The 23,644-nt window shown below is 47.2% G+C and overlaps 2 protein-coding genes across 6 annotated transcripts; both read right to left on the bottom strand.

Annotated features, from left to right (window-relative positions):
- Positions 1-726: 726 nt before the first annotated feature.
- Positions 727-6,935, bottom strand: il13ra2 (interleukin 13 receptor, alpha 2). 3 transcript variants are annotated; one of them, XM_055514476.1, is made up of 10 exons: positions 4,894-6,935; positions 4,603-4,707; positions 4,092-4,243; positions 3,609-3,765; positions 3,411-3,522; positions 3,024-3,208; positions 2,716-2,870; positions 2,091-2,238; positions 1,875-1,986; positions 727-1,790 (listed from the first exon to the last, which is right to left on the bottom strand). In XM_055514476.1, the coding sequence occupies exons 1-10, from the start codon at positions 5,039-5,041 to the stop codon at positions 1,706-1,708; spliced, it is 1,359 nt and encodes a 452-aa protein (XP_055370451.1). In that variant the 5' UTR covers positions 5,042-6,935; the 3' UTR covers positions 727-1,705. The 3 variants fall into 3 exon arrangements, with proteins under 3 accessions (XP_055370451.1, XP_055370450.1, XP_029029251.1); XM_055514475.1 differs by having other exon boundaries at positions 4,898-6,935; XM_029173418.3 differs by having other exon boundaries at positions 4,603-4,711; positions 4,894-5,106.
- A 154-nt stretch (positions 6,936-7,089) lies between these two features.
- On the bottom strand, positions 7,090-23,572 carry lrch2 (leucine-rich repeats and calponin homology (CH) domain containing 2). Of its 3 annotated transcripts, none has more exons than XM_029173413.3 (21): positions 23,186-23,567; positions 18,504-18,648; positions 18,155-18,281; positions 17,976-18,081; positions 17,752-17,888; positions 17,466-17,596; positions 17,300-17,387; positions 17,053-17,152; positions 16,828-16,925; positions 16,466-16,533; positions 15,882-15,986; positions 15,475-15,543; positions 15,251-15,313; positions 14,162-14,210; positions 13,928-14,068; positions 13,517-13,567; positions 13,365-13,428; positions 12,539-12,651; positions 11,156-11,293; positions 11,007-11,084; positions 7,090-10,444 (listed from the first exon to the last, which is right to left on the bottom strand). In XM_029173413.3, exons 1-21 carry the CDS (start codon positions 23,484-23,486, stop codon positions 10,325-10,327), a joined length of 2,292 nt encoding a protein of 763 aa, XP_029029246.1. In that variant the 5' UTR covers positions 23,487-23,567; the 3' UTR covers positions 7,090-10,324. The 3 variants fall into 3 exon arrangements, with proteins under 3 accessions (XP_029029246.1, XP_029029247.1, XP_029029248.1); XM_029173414.3 differs by having other exon boundaries at positions 17,053-17,149; positions 23,186-23,564; XM_029173415.3 differs by lacking the exon at positions 15,475-15,543 and having other exon boundaries at positions 23,186-23,572.
- Between the last annotated feature and the right edge of the window lie 72 nt (positions 23,573-23,644).

The raw sequence follows: 23,644 nt of genomic DNA, 5'->3' as shown, positions 1-23,644 counted from the left end.
ACTCACTTCTCCCTCACTATCACTGCGTTCCCCAGGGTCCCAGTAAACCCAGTAAACCCAGCAACAAGTCTATACGCAGCTCTAATGTAACCTGCTCACAGTACTTTGGTCATGTAGAGAGATGCAGATTTTTTACAAAAGAGCCAATTAGAAACAACAAATACACAATAAGAGCAGCAGACGTGTCGTCGACCGCTCTCATAGGAGCGGGCACGAGCCGAGCGGCCTGCGGGGAGCAGCCTGGGAAGCAGTCAGCTGCTGACCTTGTGGACCGGACGAACGCTTGTTCAAAGACAACAAACAGCAGCCAGATGCCTCCTTTCCCAAATGAAAGAAGGTGTCAGTGAGATAAAATTTGGACGCTTAATTTGTACTTTAGTTGCAGCTGGAAACGTTAGCGAAGCCACTGTTGTACAGTAAATGATGGGGAGTCGACAAATACCACAGTGTGTCTTTTAATTAAAGATCAGCGCACACCTGCAGTGAATCACTGCTTCCTGTTTTAAGCCAGTTCTGCTCGTCTCACGGCACCGGCCCGTTCTCAGAGACAAGAGGATGCGTTTAAAAATGAACCATGGCATCATAACCCCCGAAAACCCAGTGCCAGAAAATGTGATAGAAAAACCTCATCACTAGGTGGCAACAGTGTCGCTTACATACAGTAATGGACAGTACTCAGTGTAAACTGGTTATTCCAGTTCACAATAAATTGCAATACAGTTCAGATAGTTTATGACATATGCTTTATTTTTGAAATAGGCCTTTAAATAAACAAAACAGTGCTGGACAACTTTAGTCTAAACTGAACCAGGAGGACACTCACTGGTTTACAATGTTTACATACAAACATACTTCACTTTACTCTAAAATGCTCAGTTGTTACTCCTGCGTTTCCTGCAGTATTCCACTATATTATACAGTGTTTCCAAAAACAAATACACTGCTGTTGTGGTCAATGATGCATAGTAACATACAAATCCTCTATTGTTATTCAGTAACAGAAACCCAGTCTACCCATAGTCTGTCCTGGTCAGGACAATATATAAGTTGAAGTAAAACGCATTCATCTTATGTAACAGGCAGCACAGTAGCAGTTATATAAGTTTTTTTACAGTTACATAATTGACACCTTTCAAGACAAAAAAAACAACAAACCAAACTCAAACGATGGCAAGGTGTGGCATCAAAGGTCCCAGCACGCACATCTGTACGAGTGCAATGGAGACAATAGGAAACCATTTCATATTTGCTATCAGCAACGTGGGCGTAGTTATACAATCATTTATAAACTCACTGAAATAAATGGCAAGATATGAGGCAAAAGTAAACAGTTAAACACAAATTCCCAAAGAATGGGAGTTTGCCCAACGACCTCTGGCTTAATGACTCGTCAAATCCTGATTTGGTATCTGAGAATTACATTTCCAGTTAAGGTGACGTCTCAGTAGTTCAAGCTTTTGTTAAATACACACTTAAAAGGCAAAGGCAGGTTACAATGCTGAAGATATAATACTGCTATTGTAAAGGTTATAGGTTTTGTGACTAACTCACTGCTGTCTTCAGTATTATATAACATCTTCATGATGGATTATTAAGTGTACAATCCCAGCTGATCATAGTGGCATCATGAGAGCGTCGAGGTACGATCTTCGGGCAGAGGCGTGGTAAAATAAGACAGACGGAGCCTAACGGTCAAACAGTGGTTCTAGGCCTCCACCACTGTGAGTGAGCTCCTGGCAAAGAGGTTGGTGAGCAGAGAGTACGGCTTCTTGTCCTGTCGCCATCGACTCCTGCAACAGAAGCGGGTTGATGAGCCGCCGGTTCCTTTGCACACCTCACTGTTTATGCACAGTGTAATATGTGCGTGTACTCACACATGAAGCACTGCCCAGACACTCATCAACAGCACCAGAGTGATGATGACGCCCACTGCGACATATACATAGATCGGTACCTGGCCCCACCCTGGTTCAGACTCTGGGAAGTCTACGGCCAACACACAAACACGCTCAGTTTATTTAGAGTTAGTTAAAACTGCTTTAAATCACGTACTGAAGTAAAAAAGTTAAATCAAAAAGAAGCATTATTACCTGGGTGACACGTCGGGCGACTCCACTCACTCCAAAAGCCGCCGTGTGCACAGTACTTGTGCAGTTTAGAGCGAACTCTGAAGCAGTATCGCTCGTTTCTGGGGCCGGGGTTCACGGTCAGACTCGTGTCCTGGGTCAAAATGTGCTGCTGTAAACGAAACAAAGAACAAATAGAAAAGGGATTAGATCATATGGTTTCACGTTTATGGCACATTTAGGCCATGCTTGTCTTGCTGAACTGCCTGTGGAGGCAGCTTTAAGAAATGCAAAGTACAGTATTTGAAAGCAGCTGATGGGTACAGTGTTGTACACGTTGCGTGATAAATCAGATCTTAAATAATCTGCTGTTATCGACAAACGTTTGGTGCTGACAGATTTCATAGTTCGCCTTAACAATTTTATAAGAGGAGTTATTAAGACAAGTGGAGTCATGACAGGTCATCACTGTGGGAACCATGCAAACAACCGGAGGCAGAAACGCTAATGAGAGAATGATTACAGTCATAAAATGCCCCCTTTATTAAAGTTGAATTAATAGACTTTCTTTCATTTTTTTTTTACAGATAATGACTCCATTTCACGTGAAGTTAGCTAAAAGTAGAATATAAAGACGCAGAAATCGTACTGATGTCAGGCGTCCATCCAGTCCCTGTCGACTGTGCTCCACTTCCCACTCCAAGCAGTCTCCAGGGACCCCCCCTGCAGGACCCTCCCACTCTAACTCCAGCTGTGCGTCACGATCTGTGTGCAGATACAGCTTGTCTGTTGTTCCTGGCTTCACTGCAAACGCATTAAACAGGGAAGTAGAGATCACAAACTGGATGAAGCTGAATGAAAAACAAACAGGTGCGGTGCAGGTAATCACTGGAAACATCGACGTAACTGTGCGCCGTGCATTGTGGCATGCGGGCCGTGTTTGCATTACACACGTACCCTGGTTCTGTGTTTGCAGGGAGATGAAAGCTGGTGTCAGCGCTCCCTCATGGGAGGAGCCGTTGACACAAAGGTTAATATCAGTGAAATCAGGGAGAGAGTTTCCCATGAAGGTGCATCCACTCCTAATTCCACCTGAAATGATGTACTTTGGACACTCCTCCGCATGTTCCAGCTCCTTGTGCCTGAGGAGAGAGCCAAACAGATAACACAATAGTACCAAAGCTTTCCTTTCAAGTGCATGTTCGCGTATACCAGAAACCTTTATTGTGTGGTTAAAAGCACCATGATAAAAGTTATTCCCGGACAAAGGGGAGAGACGACATTTAATAGTAGGACGAACATCCTCTGGGAACAGTGAATGTCAGTGAGAAACATGTAACATACCAGAAATAGAGATTTAGTTGTGAGTCGGTCGGCATTTTGGGGTTTGCTTTCCACTTGCACTCCATGAACTCCATGTTATGGAACACACAGGTTACGTCCTGCACTGCTGCACCTACAGGGTAGGAAGGTCAGAGTCAATACATGCTGTTCGTTTCCATCCAGTACACACTCATTGCACGTTAAAGCACAAAGCCTGACCTGCAGCAGGAGCCTTCTGGACCACTTCAGTGTATCTTGAACTCTGGATCGTCGTGCCGTTAGTGCAGGGTCCACTCAGCAACGTGTAAACCCGGACTCTAACGTCTTTCATCAGATCAAACTGGGCGCTGTATGACCTCCTAGGGGTCCGGATGGCCTGCAAGAAATGAACCGAATGAATGGAGCTCTTCCCTTCCTAATAGTGTTGAAACATCATTTTAAACAGAGAAAATAGAACCAATCGTGGAGCAAATTAATTTTTTAAGTCTTCTGACGTTGAACGTTGGTATGTTTTCTCCGTTGCGCAAGCAGCTTTGTCGATAGGTGAACATGTTTAGTCTACAGATCATGGTGGTATTCAAACATACCACACCCCAGGTGTGTCTCTCTACACGCAATCATTTTATCTTGGTTATCTGAGGTAAATCAAATCAAGAGACTCTTGGGTTGTTGTGTGACTGCTATATTTTGGACCGCACTTACAGACCAAGTGTCCTGGTAGGCGTCGAAGTATTCCAGCTGATAGCGCACTGAGCACTCTCGCGCACTGACCGAGCTGGACGGGGGGCTCCATCTAATCTCAAGGCGTCCGAGGTGACCAGGATCCAGTATTTCGAGGTCCTCGGGAGGATCCGCTGCGAACATATACGTATAAAAGCACGTTTATCTGTTGATCAGCAGCGTGTGAAGCGCAACAGAGTGCTCGTAGCGGAGCGTGGAATTCGTGCGCCAAAAGAGGTTCCACTGCAGATCCGTCAATCCTGCTTTGATCGAACCCGCCGATCCAGTTTTATTCCAAATGTAATAAATGACAAGGCGCCTTGATGTTCTAATATTTTACACCTCACTGCTATTGGCTTGAATTCGCACTTACAGTGCGCTGGCGCAACATCTGCCGCGCGCGTTTCTCAGTGTTATCACTGTATTTCCAGAGCCAAATTGCGGAGCACGAGTCCGTTTAGGTGCAGTTCAAATCGGATTAAATTCAACCCACCTGTGAGTCCGCCGCAAAACGCGACGTGCCTCCAGGTTAACGCGAGGAGCACGAGGGCAGCTCGGTGCGTCAGCCAGGATCGACTCGCCATCGGTAAAAGTCCGACTGTCTTAGAGGAGGAAACACGGAACACAGACGGAAGGAAAAAAGTCAACGTCCAAACTGTGGAAGCTGCACATCTCACACAAATGACCACAAAACTCTGGGAGGGAATTTGTTCTAAAACGCATAAACAAAACCTCCTTAATGTTTCCAGTCAAATGAATGAGGTGGTAAAGGCTGTCGCGTTACCTGCCTGTAGGAGAGCGTTGTCCTGAGCGGAGCGGGGGACACTGACACGGAGTGGGTGTAATAACCCATTTGTATCCCGCTGGACGCGTTCCAGTGAACCGTTGATTTCCGGTGGGTGTAAGTATTGAGGGAAGTGCTGAGTAACCATCCCTTAAGCGCAGGTGCGCGTCTTTGGCTGGTGTGAGTGAGGGACAGGGTGTCATTACTGTGGTTCTCTATAATATGAAATCATGCCTTTTCTGTCACGTGGACGTTTGTGTAGTTCAGCGTTCGCACATGACCCCAATTACCGATCATCTGCGGTTTAAGTGTAATTGGATAAAGTGGATAATTGCTGCCCACGTGTTCGTGCGCAGGTGTGCGCCAAATGTGAGTGATGCGCCAGAAGGAGAGGTCAGTGGAACAAGCTGGGAGCTGCGTTTTCTCCTCCTTAGAGGACGCCCTGGCACCGGTCTCTCACTATTCACTGTGCACAGATATGCGACTCCTTTCATGAACTTCAGCCTGAGTGGTTGAGCATCATCATATCAGCGCTGCACAAGCCTTTTTGGTCAAGTAGCTAATGCAAGCCTGTTCATGTGAATGGGTGTGCCCTACGTCATGTACCCAGGCTAAATAATAAGGTTAGAGACATTGTACTCCGCTCCTCCTCACGCCTAAATGCCTAATTCTACAGTATTATGATGTGGGACACTGTTAATTATTGCTTCAACGTGTCAGTCACATCGTTGGCCTGTGAGGCCAGGAAAACAAACAACAGCCCAGCTCCATTAGTAGCTATCTGTTGATTGTGCTTGAGTTGTGCCTTCTTTCACAGCCACCCGTGGGACCTGAACCACCACAGAGAATACTATGCAGCCAATGCAAACAAATCCTGAACAACAGAGCTGCTTTGACTGGATTTGACCATTAGTAGATTCATTTCACTGAATATGTCCCATCTGCAGGCTCTCGGCCAGGAGCAGCGTACGTGAGGCAGCAGTTAGGAGACGTGACGCGCGATGGAGAGATGAAAGCGCTCCTTGCCAGGTAAAACGTACCAGGCTCTGTGCCATCAGCAATCATCACTTTGGTTTATTGGGTCACCTTTTGTTGAAGGCAGTCATTTAAAACGATGCATTTTGCAATAACTGACAAGCAGTTAAAAACCCAACACCTTGTAGTAATAATGTCAGGGTTGTAGCGCGTTCTCAGATATCCACGTGCACCGTGTAGTCGTTTGTCATAATAATAGATAAGGCTGTGATTGATAATCACTGTGGTGGGGCTGAGGAGGCCAGAGAAACCACTTGAGCTGCTGCAGCGATTGTGATGCAAACAAAAGAGCTAAATAGGAGATGAGAGGTGAAGCAGACACCTTGAATACCAAGGCTATTTATCACTGATACCTGCCAAACCTCCCTTTTCCCAGGAATAATAGCTGCAGAAAGGAGCATGTATGTGCTTGCGTGTCTTAGTGTGCACTTAAACAGTGGTGTGAGTGGTAAAACGTAGACTTTTTGTGCTGACATGGTCAGTTCAGTCAGGTTGGAACAACTTTCCAGCTGCGGGGGTTTCACTGTATTCAGTACCTACAGGACAAATGAGTGGCGACAAATGTGGTCCGGCAAAAAGATGATCGCACAAAACACACAACCCGTGCAGGCACGACAGCTGGAGGAACAGGAATCTGCCACAGCGTCGACAGTCAGAATTACAAAAACAGCCGGAGTCTGGAGGCGAGACGTGAACCGTGTTTGACTTGGACTGGATCTGGATCACAAATGGGGCTGAGGCGCCCTAAAGTAGATTTTGTCGATAAGGGCAGGAAAAAGTGAGTCATGCTGTTTCCCGTGTCTTAGTGTAGCATCCATTGTGCTTTATATTATGAGAACTAAGCAATCCACTCCAGCAACTGCAGTTCAAGTGCGACCTACTGTCCTAGTTTCGCAGTCTGGATCTGTCCGTCTGCCAACAATTATATTAATTGTCTGTACGTAACTACTAGGTGCTGCTCCTTTAGCACTGCACAGTCAATGGATTCCCACAATTAGGGCTTTTATTTTTACTACTTCTAAAGAAACCACTTAATCACTGTTTATAGTTGAGTCAGGTTCTGTTTATGAGGCTGTGCATCCCAGCAATAAATTACTGCAGTGTCTGTGACACATTCGCTGTGCCACTGGCGTGAAATGCATGTTATGAAGAGAAGATGCAAAGATTTCGACTTTTATTTTATAATGAGCACATTTGTTTTAAGAAATTGGAAATTATACAGATGATATGTACAGATAATCTCCCGTCATCCAGGTTTGGCGCATGCACTGGCCTTGTTTTCAACACAAAAAGCCTGTACGGGTGACTCGGAGTTTCCTCGGCAGTGTAGCAGTAGACGCGACCCACTTGTGTCATGACAGGCGTTAAACCATACCACACGGACCCCCGGTAGCTGTTGTGGCACAGGAGCCAGCTACAGGTGCAGATGTGCTGCAGTTAGTGCAATAAAGTTACTACACGCACATGACAGGATTACGCATCAGACGTGTGAATGCAGCTCTCACTAACCCCTATAGGTGCTATAAAGGGAGCGTCGCCTGAAAGCAACGTGAACATTATGTACATTTGTCAGAACCAAGCACACCCTCCCACAGTCCTCATACAACACCTTGCAGGGGAATATTTGACAACCAAAACACAAAAAAGCTAATAAAAAAGTGAAAATATATGTTACTTCAGCCTAAAGCATATGTTGTTCAATAATTTAGTTAGAATAAAATCAGCCGGGGCGCATTGTCTAAGTGATTAGACTAAGTGATCAGATCATTAGTTTGAAGGGTTTTCCTTTCTTCATGGTCAGTTAAAGGAATGATTGTGACAGACATTTTAATAGAAGCATCCAGATGACCTCACAGGGGCGACTCCTCCATCATACACTAGAGTAAGGCATCAGTGTGGTGATCTGACAGGACACACACACAAAAATGTGCTGCTACACTTTACAGTATGACACATCTGTCCCAGTGAAAACCTGGCGCCCGCACACACACACACACACACACACACACACACATAAAGCCTGCACAACAGCTGTTCAGCTCAGTGTGAGAACAACAAATAATACAAACACACATTAATGTCTTCCACCTGCTCACTGACCTGTCAATCATAATCAAACATACAGTAGCTCTGAATCATCAGACGTCGTTTTTGAACATATACATTTGTGAATCCAATTTTATCCTGATTTCAGTCATCAGATCAGGGCTGCACATGTGTGACTAAAGACACACAAAGATCACAAGACAAATAAAAGTGTGTAACTGCGGAGTTGGCACTCAGCTACAGCAGGCAGTCACCAGCTGACACATGCTGATGCTACAGTTTGAAATGACTATTTAGACGTTGAACAAATGATCATTTAACTTTATATCAAATATTTTCAATGAACGCTGCCGATGAAGTGATACATTTACAGTAGACAGGATCATTTAACATGACATCTGCAGCGGCAGCAGGAGCGAGTGCAGTGACCTGTTTTCCAGTGACTGCATGAACTGCAGCGCTGCAGTTCAGCAGAACTCACACAGGATGCTCTGATCCACATCCTCACCCACAGGCATTTTCTACCGAAACGCATGCAAACAATGAGACTCTGTGGTCATCTGTGCATATTTTGAACTCGAGGTGTGATAACCTGGAAGCGCCGTGGCATGGCGCGTTTATCGGAAGCAGGAAACTGTTTTCTCCGGAACAATATTCAAATCGGGATGTGTGACGATGGGGACGTGGTGATTACGACAGCCACCGAAGGGCTGGAACATGTACTATACAAACGCTTAATTAAACCTCTCAGCCGTCTCTCAGAGGACCATAACCAACACTCAGCGTGGCGAACGTCACGATAACATATGAAGAAAATGATAACAAGCAAAACAGGCAACCGCAACCTAAAAACAATGAACAAGGCTGAGAAAAACGAAAGCTAGTCCTCATTTAAGGCACCAAATGTCACGTTGTGGGATGTTACACACCTGTGGACTGTAAAGTCACCGTTACTCAACCCTAACTCAAACACAGTGGTATTAATGCTCTCAGACAAGGTTACCTAAAATTGTCTCACTGACTGAGTTCAAGTCCTGGTGTTGTTCGCTCGCTTTTATTAGGCCACCGTGTCTGCTGAAGAGCCAGTGAGAAAAAGGCTGGTGCAGAAAAGCTGCCTGAGCAAGCGACGGTATATTCTTGTCGAAAAATTGCGCAGTAGCTTGCAAACCACCGAGTAAGATGCATGGAATGGCCCTGCAAGGATAATGCTCCCTGTCTGAGGCGATAAACGCTTCTGCTATGTCAGCTTGGAGTCACGTGTCTATTACAGTAAATCAGATATACGATGGGGCGTCATCACTGCGGGCAGGTTCACAACAAATGGCCTGGAACCCTGGCAATGAGTCATTTTTCATGTTAAGAGGTGAATCTGCTTTTAATTATTTTCTTATCTCTGGCAACGGAGTTGACTTAACACACATTAAACGCACAAGATCTAAATACTATAATTACTGTAGCTGCACTGCAACTGAATCAGTGGGTTCAACACACAGAAAGCAACAACGGATTAAAAGGAAAAATGTGAATAAATAAATACGGTAAATAATTTCACTTCCCTGAAATAAAGTATCTGACAACCATGGCGTAAACATGCTCTGATCTGAGCCCTGAACTCTGAACACAGTGGCGTGGGTTCGTTGGCGACGACGGGCTCTAACAGTATAAAAGCTCCCAACAGCTACGAGGTTTCAAAGTGTGACGCCGTGCATGAAGCACGCTGCAACGCAGCAGCGCGGTGCGTTCGGGGGCAGCCCGGCACCGTGTCTCACAGTGGTCGGCTGCTCCTTCCCCTGGAGGAAAGAAGCTGCAGCAGACGTGTGCGTGATGTGGTCGACAGCTTAAAGACGTCAAAACAAACAAAACCTGAACCACCTCAGAGGCGATTTGTTCGAAGATACCGAGGCGGCCGCTCCAATTAGGTGCATATAATATAAATTAAAAATGAGTGCTAAAAGAGAAACACATAAAGGATGTGATGTACAGTGGTGTAAAAGAGCTACGGGCACAGTAAGAAAAGCTCAGCAGGAGGTTCAGAAGATGTTCACTGAGCACATTCCAGACCCGCCGTCCTGTCTCTCGTCGAGTCTGAGCTCACACGCAGTCAGGTCCACGCGTACAGTACAACAGGAGCAGGAGTGTGACGGACGGGAAGTGGTCGGCAGCCGACATCATATGAGGAGACGGGGACCCCGCCCTCCGTCGCCCGCATCCGTCAGGCAGAAGCAGCCCCCCGAACACGCGCCCGCCGGGTCCTCTGGTCCCTGCGGCGGGTTTTTTTTTTTTTTTTTTCAAGGGGGAGGAGGGGGTGGGGCTGGAAACAGGAGTGATTGTACGCTGGATCCGACGCGCGTCACACGGCCGCCGCCGGCGCCGGCCGGCATGGCGGCAGGTCCAGCAGCGCCTGCACGGTCACGCCCACCTTCACCAGGCCGCGCTCCTCCAGGATGTGGTGAGGCAGACACAGCTTGTCCTGCTCGGGGAGGGGTGTGTTTTGACAGTTGCAGAGAAATCAGTCATGCAGATCCGCTCGGCTTTAATGAGCTGAAGTCTGGGTATTTACTTTTGAAATTCCTATAGCAACTCACGCAGCCTTATTTAAGCCAAATGCTTTGCTGCTGTGCATCATTATTGTTTTTACCTTAAGAAAACACGGGACTTTTTCCAAGGCGCCTAATGAATGGCTCACGCAGATTTATGAGGCTTCGGCACCTTTGGTTTAGCCCAGAGCTTCATTCCATCACACATTTACACGACACTGTTTCCATGAAATACTCAGTAACATCTTTATGCCAGCATCCAGTGTCTTTGATGTGTCATAACTGTCATAGCTTATAAAATGAAGGCTGAAGACAGACACAGCTAATGCAAGTGCTAACACCTGGACAGAACATGCACATTGGCTGAAACAAAATGTGTTTTTAAATGGGATTTGGGTGCTGACTATGAATAAGGTTCTTATTAATGTTAGCCGGGCCACTTTGTACATGCATGTACTGTAGCATGATTGAGGAGGATTGATAAGATCATTTTACCTGTGGGACTCCCAGCTTCTTACAGGCATCCAAGAAGTTCTCCACATTCCTGCGACATTTAGCCATGCTAAGCTTTGGCTGGAAGATACAGTGTATATGTTAGAGGCAAGTCACTGTCACGAAGCATTCTTCCCCCTCTGGCTTCTCACCACTGCAGGCGACGGTACGTGGATGCTGGCCACAGACCGGGGGCAGATGTGATTGGCCAAGTGGCAAAGCACGACGCCGTCCATCAGAGCAGCTCCAACGTCGTCTGGGAGCAACACTTTGAGTCTGCACTCAATGTTCTGCAAACACATTAAACAGCAATTATTGTTTCCTGACAAAACTGCACATTTGGGTTTAACGTAAAGTTCTGCCTAAAATCATTTTAGTGGACACGTGATTAAAAATGAGCAAATTGCTTGAGAGCGGCAGCAAGATGCAGTAAAAGCTCCAAAAAGGTGAACAGGTAAGGTTGAATTAAAATGAAACTATGGAGAAAATAACCTACATGTTCATTAAATGCACCTCAGATACTGTCTATATGTTTGTTTTAAAGTGACGTTCTTGAATCATCATTATTAAAAGCATGAACATTTCCCTCCGACTTCTCCTCTGTCTGTGCAGATTAAGACTAGAGTCATTTTACATTTGCTGAGGAACAATGATTTCATTGAAGCAGTGAACGACGTTTCAGGGTGTAGAACCGACGTTCAGTCCAACATAAACAATCAGAGTCCAAAAACGTTCAAACGTTTTTTTTAGGCCCTTATAACTTTTTACATTTTCTGAAATGAATTGTGAAAGCAAAGGTTTTCCTGTAAATGGGGGCTTTGGGGAACACAAGGGAAACACTTCTCCTAACTTGTCACGCTTTTTCACATCTTTCCTCGTGTGGAAAATCCCACACAGGCAGTAACACATTTTCTTGTCTAAGTCCAGTGATCTTACATTACGTAGTAAAAACATGTCACTCACTCACATGTCAGCGCTTCCACGGGTAAATGACTACATGTACGTGTCTGGCGGCGTTGTTTTTTGTCGCTCTGCTACAATCTGCCGATTTACATCAGACCTGCCCAAGTCTCTGCCCGGATCCTTGTTCACGCTGTTTGTTTTTTCTTGCATAATGTTTATTGGTTACTAGAACTTTTACAGCAGTGACTGATGCCACAGATATGTGGTTTTCCCATAGTGCAGTTGAGACGTGTCTGCATCCTCTGATAAGTGATGAGGATTTGAGTGTATGCAGGTGCGTGCTTTAAGAAATTTGTACAATGTACAACTTTACATACATTACATCAAAATTAATGAAAGCTGATTGACATTTAAATAAAAAAAAACATCCTTATGAAGGCAGTTAGTCTTGGTTAATCTTTTTTTTTGTTGCATGTTTGGCACAATGACTTACTCACAGATTGGATTCGCAGAACACTGACACAAACAGTTCTTCGAACATGTCATTTAGAGATCACACTCGGTGCGAGCAGCAGTAACGCGGAGTATCTGCTCAGGCTCCAAGAGCGTAAACAAGCTGCGAGGCCACTGACCTGCCGTAACAGGCCGATCTGCTCCATTTCCTCCCTTAAGTGCTCCATCTTCCTCCTCATTGTGAAACTGGGGTCTGTTGAGCTGTACTCCTGACGGCTTCCTCTGGTGAAAGCTGAAATAATGAATAAGTGCACTATTGTAAATGCTGTATAAAAAACAGATATTCCCAACATGTGAATAAGAGATACTCTATATGTACAGCTTTCCCCAAACGATAAGCTAAGTCATCCATCTGCAGCCCCCAAGTTGAACTGCAGGATCTGAGCATCCGCTATAGGTGTAGCAAATAATGGCACCGACTCCTGGGCTTTTATTGCACTAAAGCAGCATTTAATAGAGCAGACAAATAAAGCCATGAGTGGCGTCGCTCCTGGCGTTGGATTATTAATGCACTGGCAAAGAACAGATCAACAGTTCCTTGGAAGGCTTTGCACTTCCAGAGAAGGGACAATGAAACTCCAGTTCAGGTCTGTGTTTTATCTTATTGTCTGCTCCTCATTAATAAAATAATGGCTCAGCGCTAATGTAAATTCTACCTTTTATAGATTTTTAGTATTTATTCAGACAAATGAAGAAGTTTTGGTTTTTTGGTTTCCTTTTTTTTTTAACATCCACTTTTGCATCTATGCCACCATTTCTGAACTTCTCCTTAAACATATTCAAATCAGTTTGTTATAAATAGACGCGGGGCAGCGTGACGCACGGCGACAGCGGCCGCATTTGTTTCCACTCCGCTTTAGGGATGGAGCACCGCGTGGCCGCCTCGTCCCACAGCTCCACCATCACACACAACGGCAGCGCTCGAACAGGCAGCTTGGACTTCACCTGATCTGGGCTTCAGCCCAAACACCGTCAAGGTGGTGCTGAACTCGGCGCCCCGCAGGCCGTCCTGGAAGGAACACATTCATTAGACGCAGAAACGCCAATAATCCAACCAACAGAAGCCTCCTGGGACAGAAACACCTGCCCGCACCCACCTCGCAGTCGTCGTTCCCGCTGCAGTTCTTCCGAGCGCTCTGACACTTGTACTGTCAAAAGAAAAAATCAGAATGTGAGAGATTTCACGGTGACTGACAATGGTTTTGCCTCTTGATGCTTGGCGTCACGGCCGCGGTGCCAGACATTGTTTTTCAAACGACGGGATAATTTACTGTAACGGTTCTGTTTGTTTTCTGTGGGAGTTTCTGTTGTGATCTTAACACGCATGTAAAAATCCAACCGTACCTGTGAACATGGAACAGCAAAGACTTTTGGAGACAGACATGTCAAAACTCATAGACGCTAATCCAAAAGGTTTACGTGGAATGGTGCCAAAAATACTGATTTAAGCAATAAATCACCTCAGCCTCACCACTGAGCATCTAACGAGGTGTTGGTGTGGTTCATACCTTTAGATAGTCTTTTCGCAGGTACTTGTTCCGCCTGCGATCCTCGTTCTGGTTGAGGACGGGCGGGACTTCGGGCCAGTTCGGTTCTGAATCGGACTGATCGGACTTCAGGCTGCCATCGAAGGAGCACGAGGAGGAAGGCTGCGAAAAGCAAAGGGGTGAAACAAGACGTCAGGCTCTGCACACGCTGGTGGGAAACCGTGACGAAGGGCAGACGATGGAGCGGCGTCGTACCTGTCCGCTCAGCACTGACGCGCCGCTGCTGCCTTCGTCCAGAGAGGCACTAGAACAAAGACACCACTTTTAGCTTCCTGCATCTGAGGAGGATGCACGGTGCTGCTTAAGAGTCTGGGGACTCACTTTACCATTTATGTGACAGGTATCGTGAGCAGAGCTGTGCAGTGGAGACAGCTGGGCGTCTTGTGTGGCTATGCAGGAATGGCTCCACTGGGATTAATCCATTCTGCTAGAAGACTAGGATTAAGCCAGTTTGTTCTGGTTTCAGGGAGAGGAGGCTGCTGTTTCTATTGTTTTCTGGCTATTGTGTTTAGTTAAGACGCGGCTTAAGTTTGACTCAAGGCTTCTAAAGCAGAGGATTTTCAGGCCTCCCACTGTGGAGATTTAAGAACAGTGCACTGAAAACCAACTTTTGAAGACTGCTTGGGATTATGATGCTGCTAATAATATTATAATTATGATATGATTCAGAAAAATGAATAGCTGAGCTTCTGATGACACGAACGTGCCGTTGCACGTTCACATCTGGCACGGTGGCGGCTGTAAACTGGGCCGTTTCCAGGGAAGAGCAGACTCAAAAAGCAGCTCAAATTTAGCGTGACACAGAAGAATTGAACTCCGTGTTGTGGGAATGTCATTAGTTTGTTCCTGTACAACTCATTAACTTTTGTGTTATTAATGGGACACGGGTCAGGCCCTTTCTTTTGTCCACATTATCCCACATGAAAGAACTAGTTTCTGGCTTCGTGTGAAGCTGTAATTGGTGTTCGCTCTAACCTGACGGTGCCAGCATCAGTCTGTATCACCTGTATAATAGTGAAACATAGGTTGGTTCAATAGAAACCTCGTTGATCTGATGCAAAACGTCAACTGCTGGGTTTTTGCTTGCTCCAATCTCCAACCACTTGTCTTTTCTGTCCAAGTCCAAGTGGTTAGAGAGAGGGGTCATAGGGCCAAACAAACACCCCCCCCCCCAATTCATCATGCTGCTCCTTCATCTGTCCCCAGAGAACACTTAGCGACTCCCCCAAACAGCTTATTCGTCAGAGCTGTGATTGATGACGTGATGCAGCACATGGCAGGTACCTGCGGGCCGTCTGCGGCGGAGGCCTCGGTTTGCTGCTGGAGCATCCAGAGTGACTCAGGAACCTGCTCACATATGAGACACAGACACAACAGTGGGATTAGGGAGCTGCATCCCAACTGCATCCTAATGTCGATTCGCGCAGAAGAGGTGAGATCATTGCACAGCTGATTATCGAAGCAAGGAAAGAGCTCAGAGAGTAGGTGGAGAAACGCCTCCCATCTACCTGTGCGCACGGCCAGTCACTCTTCGCCTGTGAATGAGACTCTCCGCTCTACAAATAAGGGACCGACGCCTGGAAGGCAGAGAGTGGACAGAAAAAGAAGGAAAGGCAGCGAAGGAAAGGTCATGAGACTTTGATTTGATGGAGGAGATCACATGAGCATGTATTAAAAACTGATTATGAAACAGGGACTCGTTCTGCAAACAGAGTTTTAACTCCAGACGTTTCTGGAGCCAGGACAAATAAAATATCGGCTATGCAGAGGTCATGTTCCCTCGAAAGCCCTGAGCTTGGCAAATAGGAGCGGCTTATGTTCTACAAATATGCACAAGATTAAAGGAAAAGCTGCAGAACAAACAGCTGGACGCAAGGTGAGCTGAAGCAAGTGGACGAAGGAGCCGGAGCCGCACCTGTTCTGCTGCTCCTGCTGCAACAGCTGGACGGCAATCTTCCTCAGATCCAGCACCTCCTTCAGCTCATCGTCCTCCTCTTCCACCAGCTGCTCCTTATCCGACCTGGAGGAAGTCCAGGATATCAATAGAAATGTGACTTTGATTAAACACGTTAAACGGGTGTGTCGTTTCATCATCCAGAGGTTGCTGTTATGACTGTTCTATTGTATTGCATGGTGTAACTTGCGAAAAAACTGTCAACTGAAAATAAAGTTAGCCACATTTGAAGGTATGCATTAAAACAAAGCGCTCAAAGCAGCACATCAGGGACAATATGGCTTCAATCTGCTCCATGATTCCTACAAACTGTATGTCACACTGCCATAAATGTATCAGCTGCACCAAAACAATAAATGATTGTTAACTAATCCTTTAGCAACATCAATGACTCATCGGATCTCATGCAGGACACTTCCACGGAACTGGGCGGAATCAAAGATTGCTTTGTGCTTTGTGAATATCAGTAACAAAGGTGGAGCGGATACGGTGGATTCCTATTTCAAGCTAAGACAAGTGATGCTTAGAACCCAACCCCAACTCACCCAGACTCCTCTTTCCAGATATCTTTATCTTTGCTTTGGTGAGACATGTTAAGAACTTTTTCCAGTTCCTGAAACAAACACACACAATAATACACCGATGCACCAAGGTTTCCGAGGTCTCTTAATCATTTCAACTGATGGACCCTCACTGACCACTTTATTAGGTACACCTGTACAGTCTAATTCAGTCCAATACAACAACTCCATCTATTTTACTTTTAGAAGTTCTGTTCATATTTTATGTCATCTTTATGCAGAAATACAGTCAATGGTAAAACAGACAGACAGACAGACAGACAGACAGACAGACAGACAGACAGACAGACAGACAGACAGACAGACAGACAGACAGACAGACGTACCTTTATACAAGACACATGGCTGCTCTGCTGCCCATCACACTCTGACAGAGCAGGATCCTCCTCTGGGTTGGGCTCTATAAAGTCATACAGATCCTGATCTGATAGAGGGAGGAAGCATCCGCGTTGATCACATAAACCACAGGCACATTTAAGGCACTTCATTCAACTACCCCGAGTCTCTGCTACTGCTTTCAAAGCCAATGAGTGATACTTATTTTCTGTAACCTTTGCAAGAGTCCATTTTGGAGAGGAGTGAGAGAGCATCCGCACGTGCCGTCTCTGAAACCTGGGAGTGCAGGCTGACTGTGTCGTCGTCTGACGGCTGCTGGGGGAACGAGGAGTTTGGATCAGTTTCTGCGTTGCTCATTACACGTTTCACCCAGTACGTCCTGTGTGGATCAAAACGAGCCGCGCTCGGACATAACGAGCCAAGTACGTTCGTCCTGCATGGCCTGTGTGTTTGAACTCTGACCTCTGTTGTCGACAGCCTCTTGTCACCATTGTCACTCCCGATTCCAGAGTCAGGCCCGTGGTTTTTACTGGGATAAAAATCTTCCATGCTGGAAACACGCAAACCAAATAAATAAATAAAAAATTCTGTATGTGCATAAATGTGAAAATGTGCTGTTTGTTATTACCTATCTGTCAGTGGCTGTGGAAGGCAGCGCTTGCCAAGGGAGGGGAGGTCCAGAGTGTCTGGTTTCTTGTCCATCCTGCATGCCTGGATGTTCAGGTACTTAAATATGTGCACTTTGCCTTTGAGACAAATCTGAAACACAATGGAACACAGAGTCTGACGCGCCGTGGCCACTAGATGGCGCAATTGCACCAGCTAAAACATGAGGCGAACGACGACACAAAGAAACCCAGAGAATCCAGACAATGAACTGACACCACATTCACGCATCATATTATGGTATGAACCTGCGCTGGTGGAGACTGCATAGGATTGTTGTCTAGGACGATGTGCTGCAGTTGCCTCAGTTTCCTGTAGGCCGGAGGAATCTCTGTGATCTTATTGCAGGAGAAGTCAAGTCGGATGAGAGGCAGGTCAGCCAACTCTGGAAGCACAGGTGAGAAAGGGCTTCGGTGAACAAAGCAATGGTGACACAACGCTCCCAGCATCCTCCTGCAGGACGCGGACCCACCTTCAGGCAGCATGTGAAGACAGTTCTTCCTGATGTTGAGCTCTCGTAGGGAGTGCAGCCTCCCCACCTGAGCCGGCAGCGCCTGGATCTCGTTACAGCTCACGTCCTGCCAGGCAAATTGAAGAGAATTAGATCACGGGGGCTGAAACTCACGCGCCATCTGAGCTCATGCTGCTCACCAGTTCCATCAGGTCTTTGGCCTTGCCGACCTCCTCGGGGATGGACGCGAGCTTGTTGTTGCTCACGAGCAGCACTTTGAGGGGAAGGTTGAAGACGTATTTCGGCAAAACTGACAGGAGATTTCGACTGTGGAGCAAGATAAGACATTGACCCAGTTTTAAAATAGAGCACGCGAGGGAGAGAATCAGATGAGTGGGAATTGAGTTTCAGCAAAAGAGGAAACGTCTGCCTCCGTGTAATCATTTTTGCCATGTCAGTGCGCGGAAAGGGGAACAAGCACCTCTCAGGAGCTCCAGCGGCAAACACAGACTGTAAACACAGACTGAAGACCCAGGGTCTGAGACCAACCTGATGTCAAGATACGTCAGCATCTGCAGGTTGATGATGGCTTCCGGGATGCACTTGATGCAGTTGTGGTAAAGGTTGAGGGACTCCAGGGGGGCAAACAGACACACCTCCGGTGGGATCTCTGTCAGGCGATTCTTGGACAGATCTGCAGGGTGGAGCAACACAAACAACTCTGAACACACACACACATACACTAACACGCGCAATCTGGCCACAGCTCGTTGTGTTTGCTCCGGGCTTAAAGTACTGATCAATGGCTTTCCTTGATGGAGCAGCGAGTATCGTGCCACATCGCTGAACACTGGGCTAAGATTAAACCACAGTCATGGGCCTTGGGGCTACGGAGCTCAGCGTTTTAAAATCAGCCTGACTGGGAGGAGCAGAGTAACTGCTGGGTGTGTAAACAAGGGAGGAGAGTGACTCCGCAATGATCCATCATCCAACTAACGCCACTGTTTTTCATTTATTGGTCGGTTTTACGCACGTGAAAACGCAGAATCAAAGCCCGTCAGGCGTTAATTCAATGTGTCGAGACACAGTTTAGGCCAATTTACAGCTGCACTGCAACCCTGCATTATCTGGTTAGTGTCTGTGCTGCTGTTTTCAATGTGGCCATAATCAATCTTCAATTAAAGAGTCCACGTTACACGCTTCACTCACCTTCTGACCCACACTGAGTGCATAGCAGCAAAATCGCTGTATGTTTGTACACAGCTTTTTCACACACCAGCCGTGACAAACATAGACCGAAACGAGCCATTTCACTTCAACGGTGCAACATTCTACCCTGTTTGAGTTCCTCCATTTAAAATTGGTCTTCCTGAAATACACTTGCACTCGAACAAACCCTGACACAGTGTTGGGCTAATTATTAAACTCTGCCTCATCACTGCTGAAGTTCTCAATAATGTGGGAATTGTACTTTAATTCACATACAGTATAATGAAATAAAATGGGCAATGCTCATGTTGTCAACTAGCTCTGGAAAGTCCACAGTAAAAGGTTGGATGCTTTCTCTAAATGACTGACATTATTTGAGGAACTGCACCCGTCACAGAGCTTTTAATTATTCCTAATTCTACCTGACACAGAGTGGGTGAAGCAAACAGTCCACACCTTCCTCCTAACGCATGCAACCGTTTAATGCTATTAACCAGTGGAGCTGCTGTGTGCAAGCTTAACTCAAAGCACTTTGTAACAGGGAATGGTTAAGAAACACAGGAATGAGCAAACGTGATACCAGGGCTCTGTTTTACATGCAGACGTAACCTTTGCTGCCTTTTACTCCCGGCTCCCTGCGGTTACAAGACGCCATGAGGCAAGAATGAGCTACTGTACGGCTGAGAGTGGAAAAGAACTCTGGTTTCTGACCCCATCGGCGCTCTCCCTGTGCATGTAGCTGTCATCTGAGCTCTGGCAGCAGCCAATAAGCAGAAGTGAGAAGCAGCAGAAGCAGGCCGTCAGCAGCACAAAGGCAAAGGCGTCGAGGGGTTAAAGGAAATAGGAATCACCACATGGGGACAGAAGCAAAGCTGAGGTCACAGGGTATAGTCATTTCCCATTAAGAGTAAATAGTGTCTCTCCCCGAGGCTCATGTCTTGATGCTGTAACCCAGCTGTATGTGGCCGCCTCCCCCCGCCTCCATCCCTCCAGCCCCACAACTGGGGATTCTTCAGCAGCCATAGGATCATGTGGGTCGATGCGATACGGGGGCGGGTGGGGGGCGGGCGTCTTTGTGCGCCTGTCCGTCGTCTAACCCCTTCTCCCTTCCTCCAACGCCGGCCCGGCGCCATCTGCAGCCCGCGGAGGGGCTTCCATCCACCTGCCGGCAGCCGGGGGCTCCCGCTGGACGGCAGACGAGCCCCGCAGCGAGGCCGGGCTCCGCTGCACCGACGCAGCAATATATTCATTTATAGGAGCAGCATAGATCATGTCTGGCTAGGACTTCCCATGACACAGCAAACCCAGCTGAAAGAGACTAGGATCATTCACTGGAACAAGGCGTTTGGAGCAAAAGCAGTTATTTTGTTTGCTGCATATTTTTCTAGTAAAAACACACAGAACATGATTAATGGAGGTTAATTAGCGGTGCCCTGCAGCAGATGAGGCCACGTGTGTGTGTGTGTGTGTGTGTGTGTGTGTGTGTGTGTGTGTGTGTGTGTGTGTGTGTGTGTGTGTGTGTGTGTGTGTGGATGGCTGCCTACAGCTGCCAGGTACCATCTGTGGTCACACATAAAGGTGCTGGGTGTCCAGGGCTTATGGGCTGTTGTTGGGGGGGGGGGTCACCAAATCACTGTGTTGTACTCATATTTGAAACTTAGAGGAACAGGCTTATCAGATATTTCATAACAAAAGGCTCAGTGTCGTGTTTGCAGAGACAGAGGTCACATATCTGTTTTCGGGCTCAAGCGATTCCAAGAAACGGTGTTTGGACCCAAGGTTCTCTGTGAGATCCTGTGTTTTTATATGAAACAAACATTCAGCAACAGTGTATGATACAACAAGCCTTTGTGTGACAGGTAGGTACATGTCATGTCTAGACAGGTTATCTAGAGGGAAAGTGAAGAAACACCCGTCCCGAAGGCTTAAGAATGAGTCAGCCTTAAGTGGCTGTGCTTCGGTGAGCGCTGACACTGTGTTTGCACGGGTTGATTATTAAATCCAGGAATTCCTTCTTGATACTTGCGCCCTTGTGGAGATCATCCTTGACAAGTTGTGCAGCTACTGTAGTTTCCACCAGCTAAATGCAGTACGTTGGTCAAGTGTGGACACACGAGTCCATGTTCTCCATGTCTGACCCTCATGAACACACATATGACACCGTCTAAGGTGTGTTTGCTTCCTTGGGGTCAGTGTAACGTGCTGGGGTTTGAACCTGAACATCTGTCCAGGTTGACGGACTCACTCCAGCCCGTCTCCAGCGTTCTCCCATGGGACCGCAAAGAGACTGGGGACAAACTGCCAGCAGCCCAGTGCAAACAGACACCCTGGTGCGAGCAGAGCCTCCTGCTGCTCATTAGTCAAATAGAGGCCGCTCAATTAGATCCCGCTCTGCAAAACACAGAACCAGCAGCTGGATGACTGGAACCAAGCAGCTCGTTCAAATCTAAAAGGAGCAGTCGGGTCGAGTTTCAGTCTGAAAGGCTTCGGATGCGATCGATCCAGCGGCGGCGCAGACGCGTAATAGCTGCACGCGGCGTCTTTTTACAGCCGAGACTGTAGCTGACGCCGAGGTCTCTCCTTTTGCACATTCGGAGGTGAGACTTCTGGCTGGCATCGAAATCAAGATGTGAGGGAAAAGAATGCAGCGATGGAAAGAAACGCAATCTAAGGAGATCAAAGTTACGACATTGACGTCTGCTGGTCTCATGCCTTTTTAGATCACAATCTTGTTATATAACACAAAGTCGTACCAGCTGATATGAATTTGATTAAATCATTTCCAAAAATGAGCCAGTCTGTTAATTAAAGCTTAAAAACACACTATTACATCAATGTGTCCCACGCCTACAGAGCTGAATCAATGACTCTGACAATAGTGTGTAAGGCTTCAGTGTTTGTATTTTCTGGGTTGGACAAAAAAATGTCTGTATATGAAACAGGGCCGAATACTTAGAGCAGTAATTCCCTTGGGGTAGAGGCTCTCCAACTAACCAGCAGCTTGCCACGAGCTGCAAATGACAGACTAACACCATATGGTGTGTGGACTCCTCCGAGGGGAAGAGATCCAGCGACTCTAGACGTCCAAAATAATGATTAACGCAGTAATATTTCAATTGCACTAACATTCATTCAATTTGGCTGCAGTGCTCAAATCTCAACAATAAAAGATTCACAAATATCCTCATGCACAGGATTCCCCTGAATGAAATATGGCAGGGTGCAAATTCTGTCATGTGATCCTTTATGCGTAAAAGTTGTGCACAACTACGACATCAGACTTTGTTTCCTGACCGACCTGTCTGCCACACAATTGGGCGGATCTTTATTCCCACGCATTTAATTGCACAAACCCAGTTAAATACACACCCAAGGAGCGGGCCCTGTTAAATAGACATTAGCCTCCAGAAGCCAAAAGCAGGCTTTTATGGGGTGCAGGGGCACGTGCACCCAGGCATGCAGGCAGGGGGTGAGGCTGCAACTCCCCTCCATCTTTTGTCTGGTTGTACAATTTAAAACACACACACACATGCTGACGTTGGACGCTATTCACTGAGGATGAAACCACACCTGGCCCCTCGGTTCATTCATATTCTGCTCCTGCTGCCCGGTGCCCGCACTTAGCCACAGTCCCGCCCGCGAAGCCTTGCGCAGCGGCCGGCTCGGGTGCGTCTGCCGTCTCATTCATGTGTCTCAGGGGGTGCCGCTGAACGCTATCGGCGGCGATCAAAACGACCGCACGGCCGCCGGTCGGCCGAGCCCCCTTCGCTATAAGCTGCCACGATTACATGCGTCCGGGCGGAGCGCATTCAGAACCAGGGTGTGTGCGCGTACACGGCAGCCAGATGAGTGGACGGCACAGCCCTTTAAATGCCGCCACCTGCACGCTCGCACGTCCGTGCGGAAAATCTAATTCAGAAATCCATGCACAATGCGCACACGCGCCGTATTCGCGCAGCACAAAGCGCACGGGGAGTGCGCTACGGTGCCTCCCGGCGCTCCGCGCGCGCACAGGAACCCACCTGCCTGTGTCGTATCGGTCAGATCGTAGCTCAAGCCCGGGTACTCCCTCAGCTTCCTGCCGCTCAGATTCAGTATCCCCGAGCACGCGGCATCCTCCAGAGCCCGGTCCAGGCTGCGGGCCGTGTGGTGCTGCTGGTGCGGAAAGGGGCTGACTCCGGGGCTCCAGTGAGGTCCGCTAGAGTAGTGATGGCTTTGTAGAGCCGTGACAGCTCCCACACCTCCCTGACTGGACGCCATTTTCGTAAAAAAGAATTTACTCTTACAATAATAACGGCGCACAGCGGCAGTTTCTCCGCCCATGCGCAAACTGGGCGCGTTCCCGGAACGGCCGCTAGGGGATGGGCTTCAGAGGTGTCGCCGCATGTGGTGCTGCCGCTGCCGCTGCTGCTGCTGATGATGGTGGTGGTGACGATGAGCAGTTCTAGGTGGCCATTTTAGGCTTTTACCCTTCTACCACT

This window comes from Betta splendens, chromosome 14 (genome assembly GCF_900634795.4).
Source record: "Betta splendens chromosome 14, fBetSpl5.4, whole genome shotgun sequence".
Lineage (NCBI taxonomy): Eukaryota > Metazoa > Chordata > Actinopteri > Anabantiformes > Osphronemidae > Betta > Betta splendens.
This window is presented reverse-complemented; position numbering and strand designations above follow the sequence as displayed.

Coding starts and splice junctions, on each gene's coding strand:
- lrch2 (XM_029173413.3), bottom strand. CDS start 23,486: ATGGGCGGAGAAACTGCCGCTGTGCGCCGTTATTATTGTAAGAGTAAA. Junction 16,534..16,827: donor GCCATGTGTCTTGTATAAAG/GTACGTCTGTCT, acceptor TGTTTGTTTCAG/GAACTGGAAAAAGTTCTTAA. Junction 11,294..12,538: donor AGATCGGCCTGTTACGGCAG/GTCAGTGGCCTC, acceptor ATGTGTTTGCAG/AACATTGAGTGCAGACTCAA.
- il13ra2 (XM_055514475.1), bottom strand. CDS start 5,096: ATGACACCCTGTCCCTCACTCACACCAGCCAAAGACGCGCACCTGCGC. Junction 3,209..3,410: donor CAACTAAATCTCTATTTCTG/GTATGTTACATG, acceptor CTCTCTCCTCAG/GCACAAGGAGCTGGAACATG. Junction 1,987..2,090: donor TCGCCCGACGTGTCACCCAG/GTAATAATGCTT, acceptor TGTTGGCCGTAG/ACTTCCCAGAGTCTGAACCA.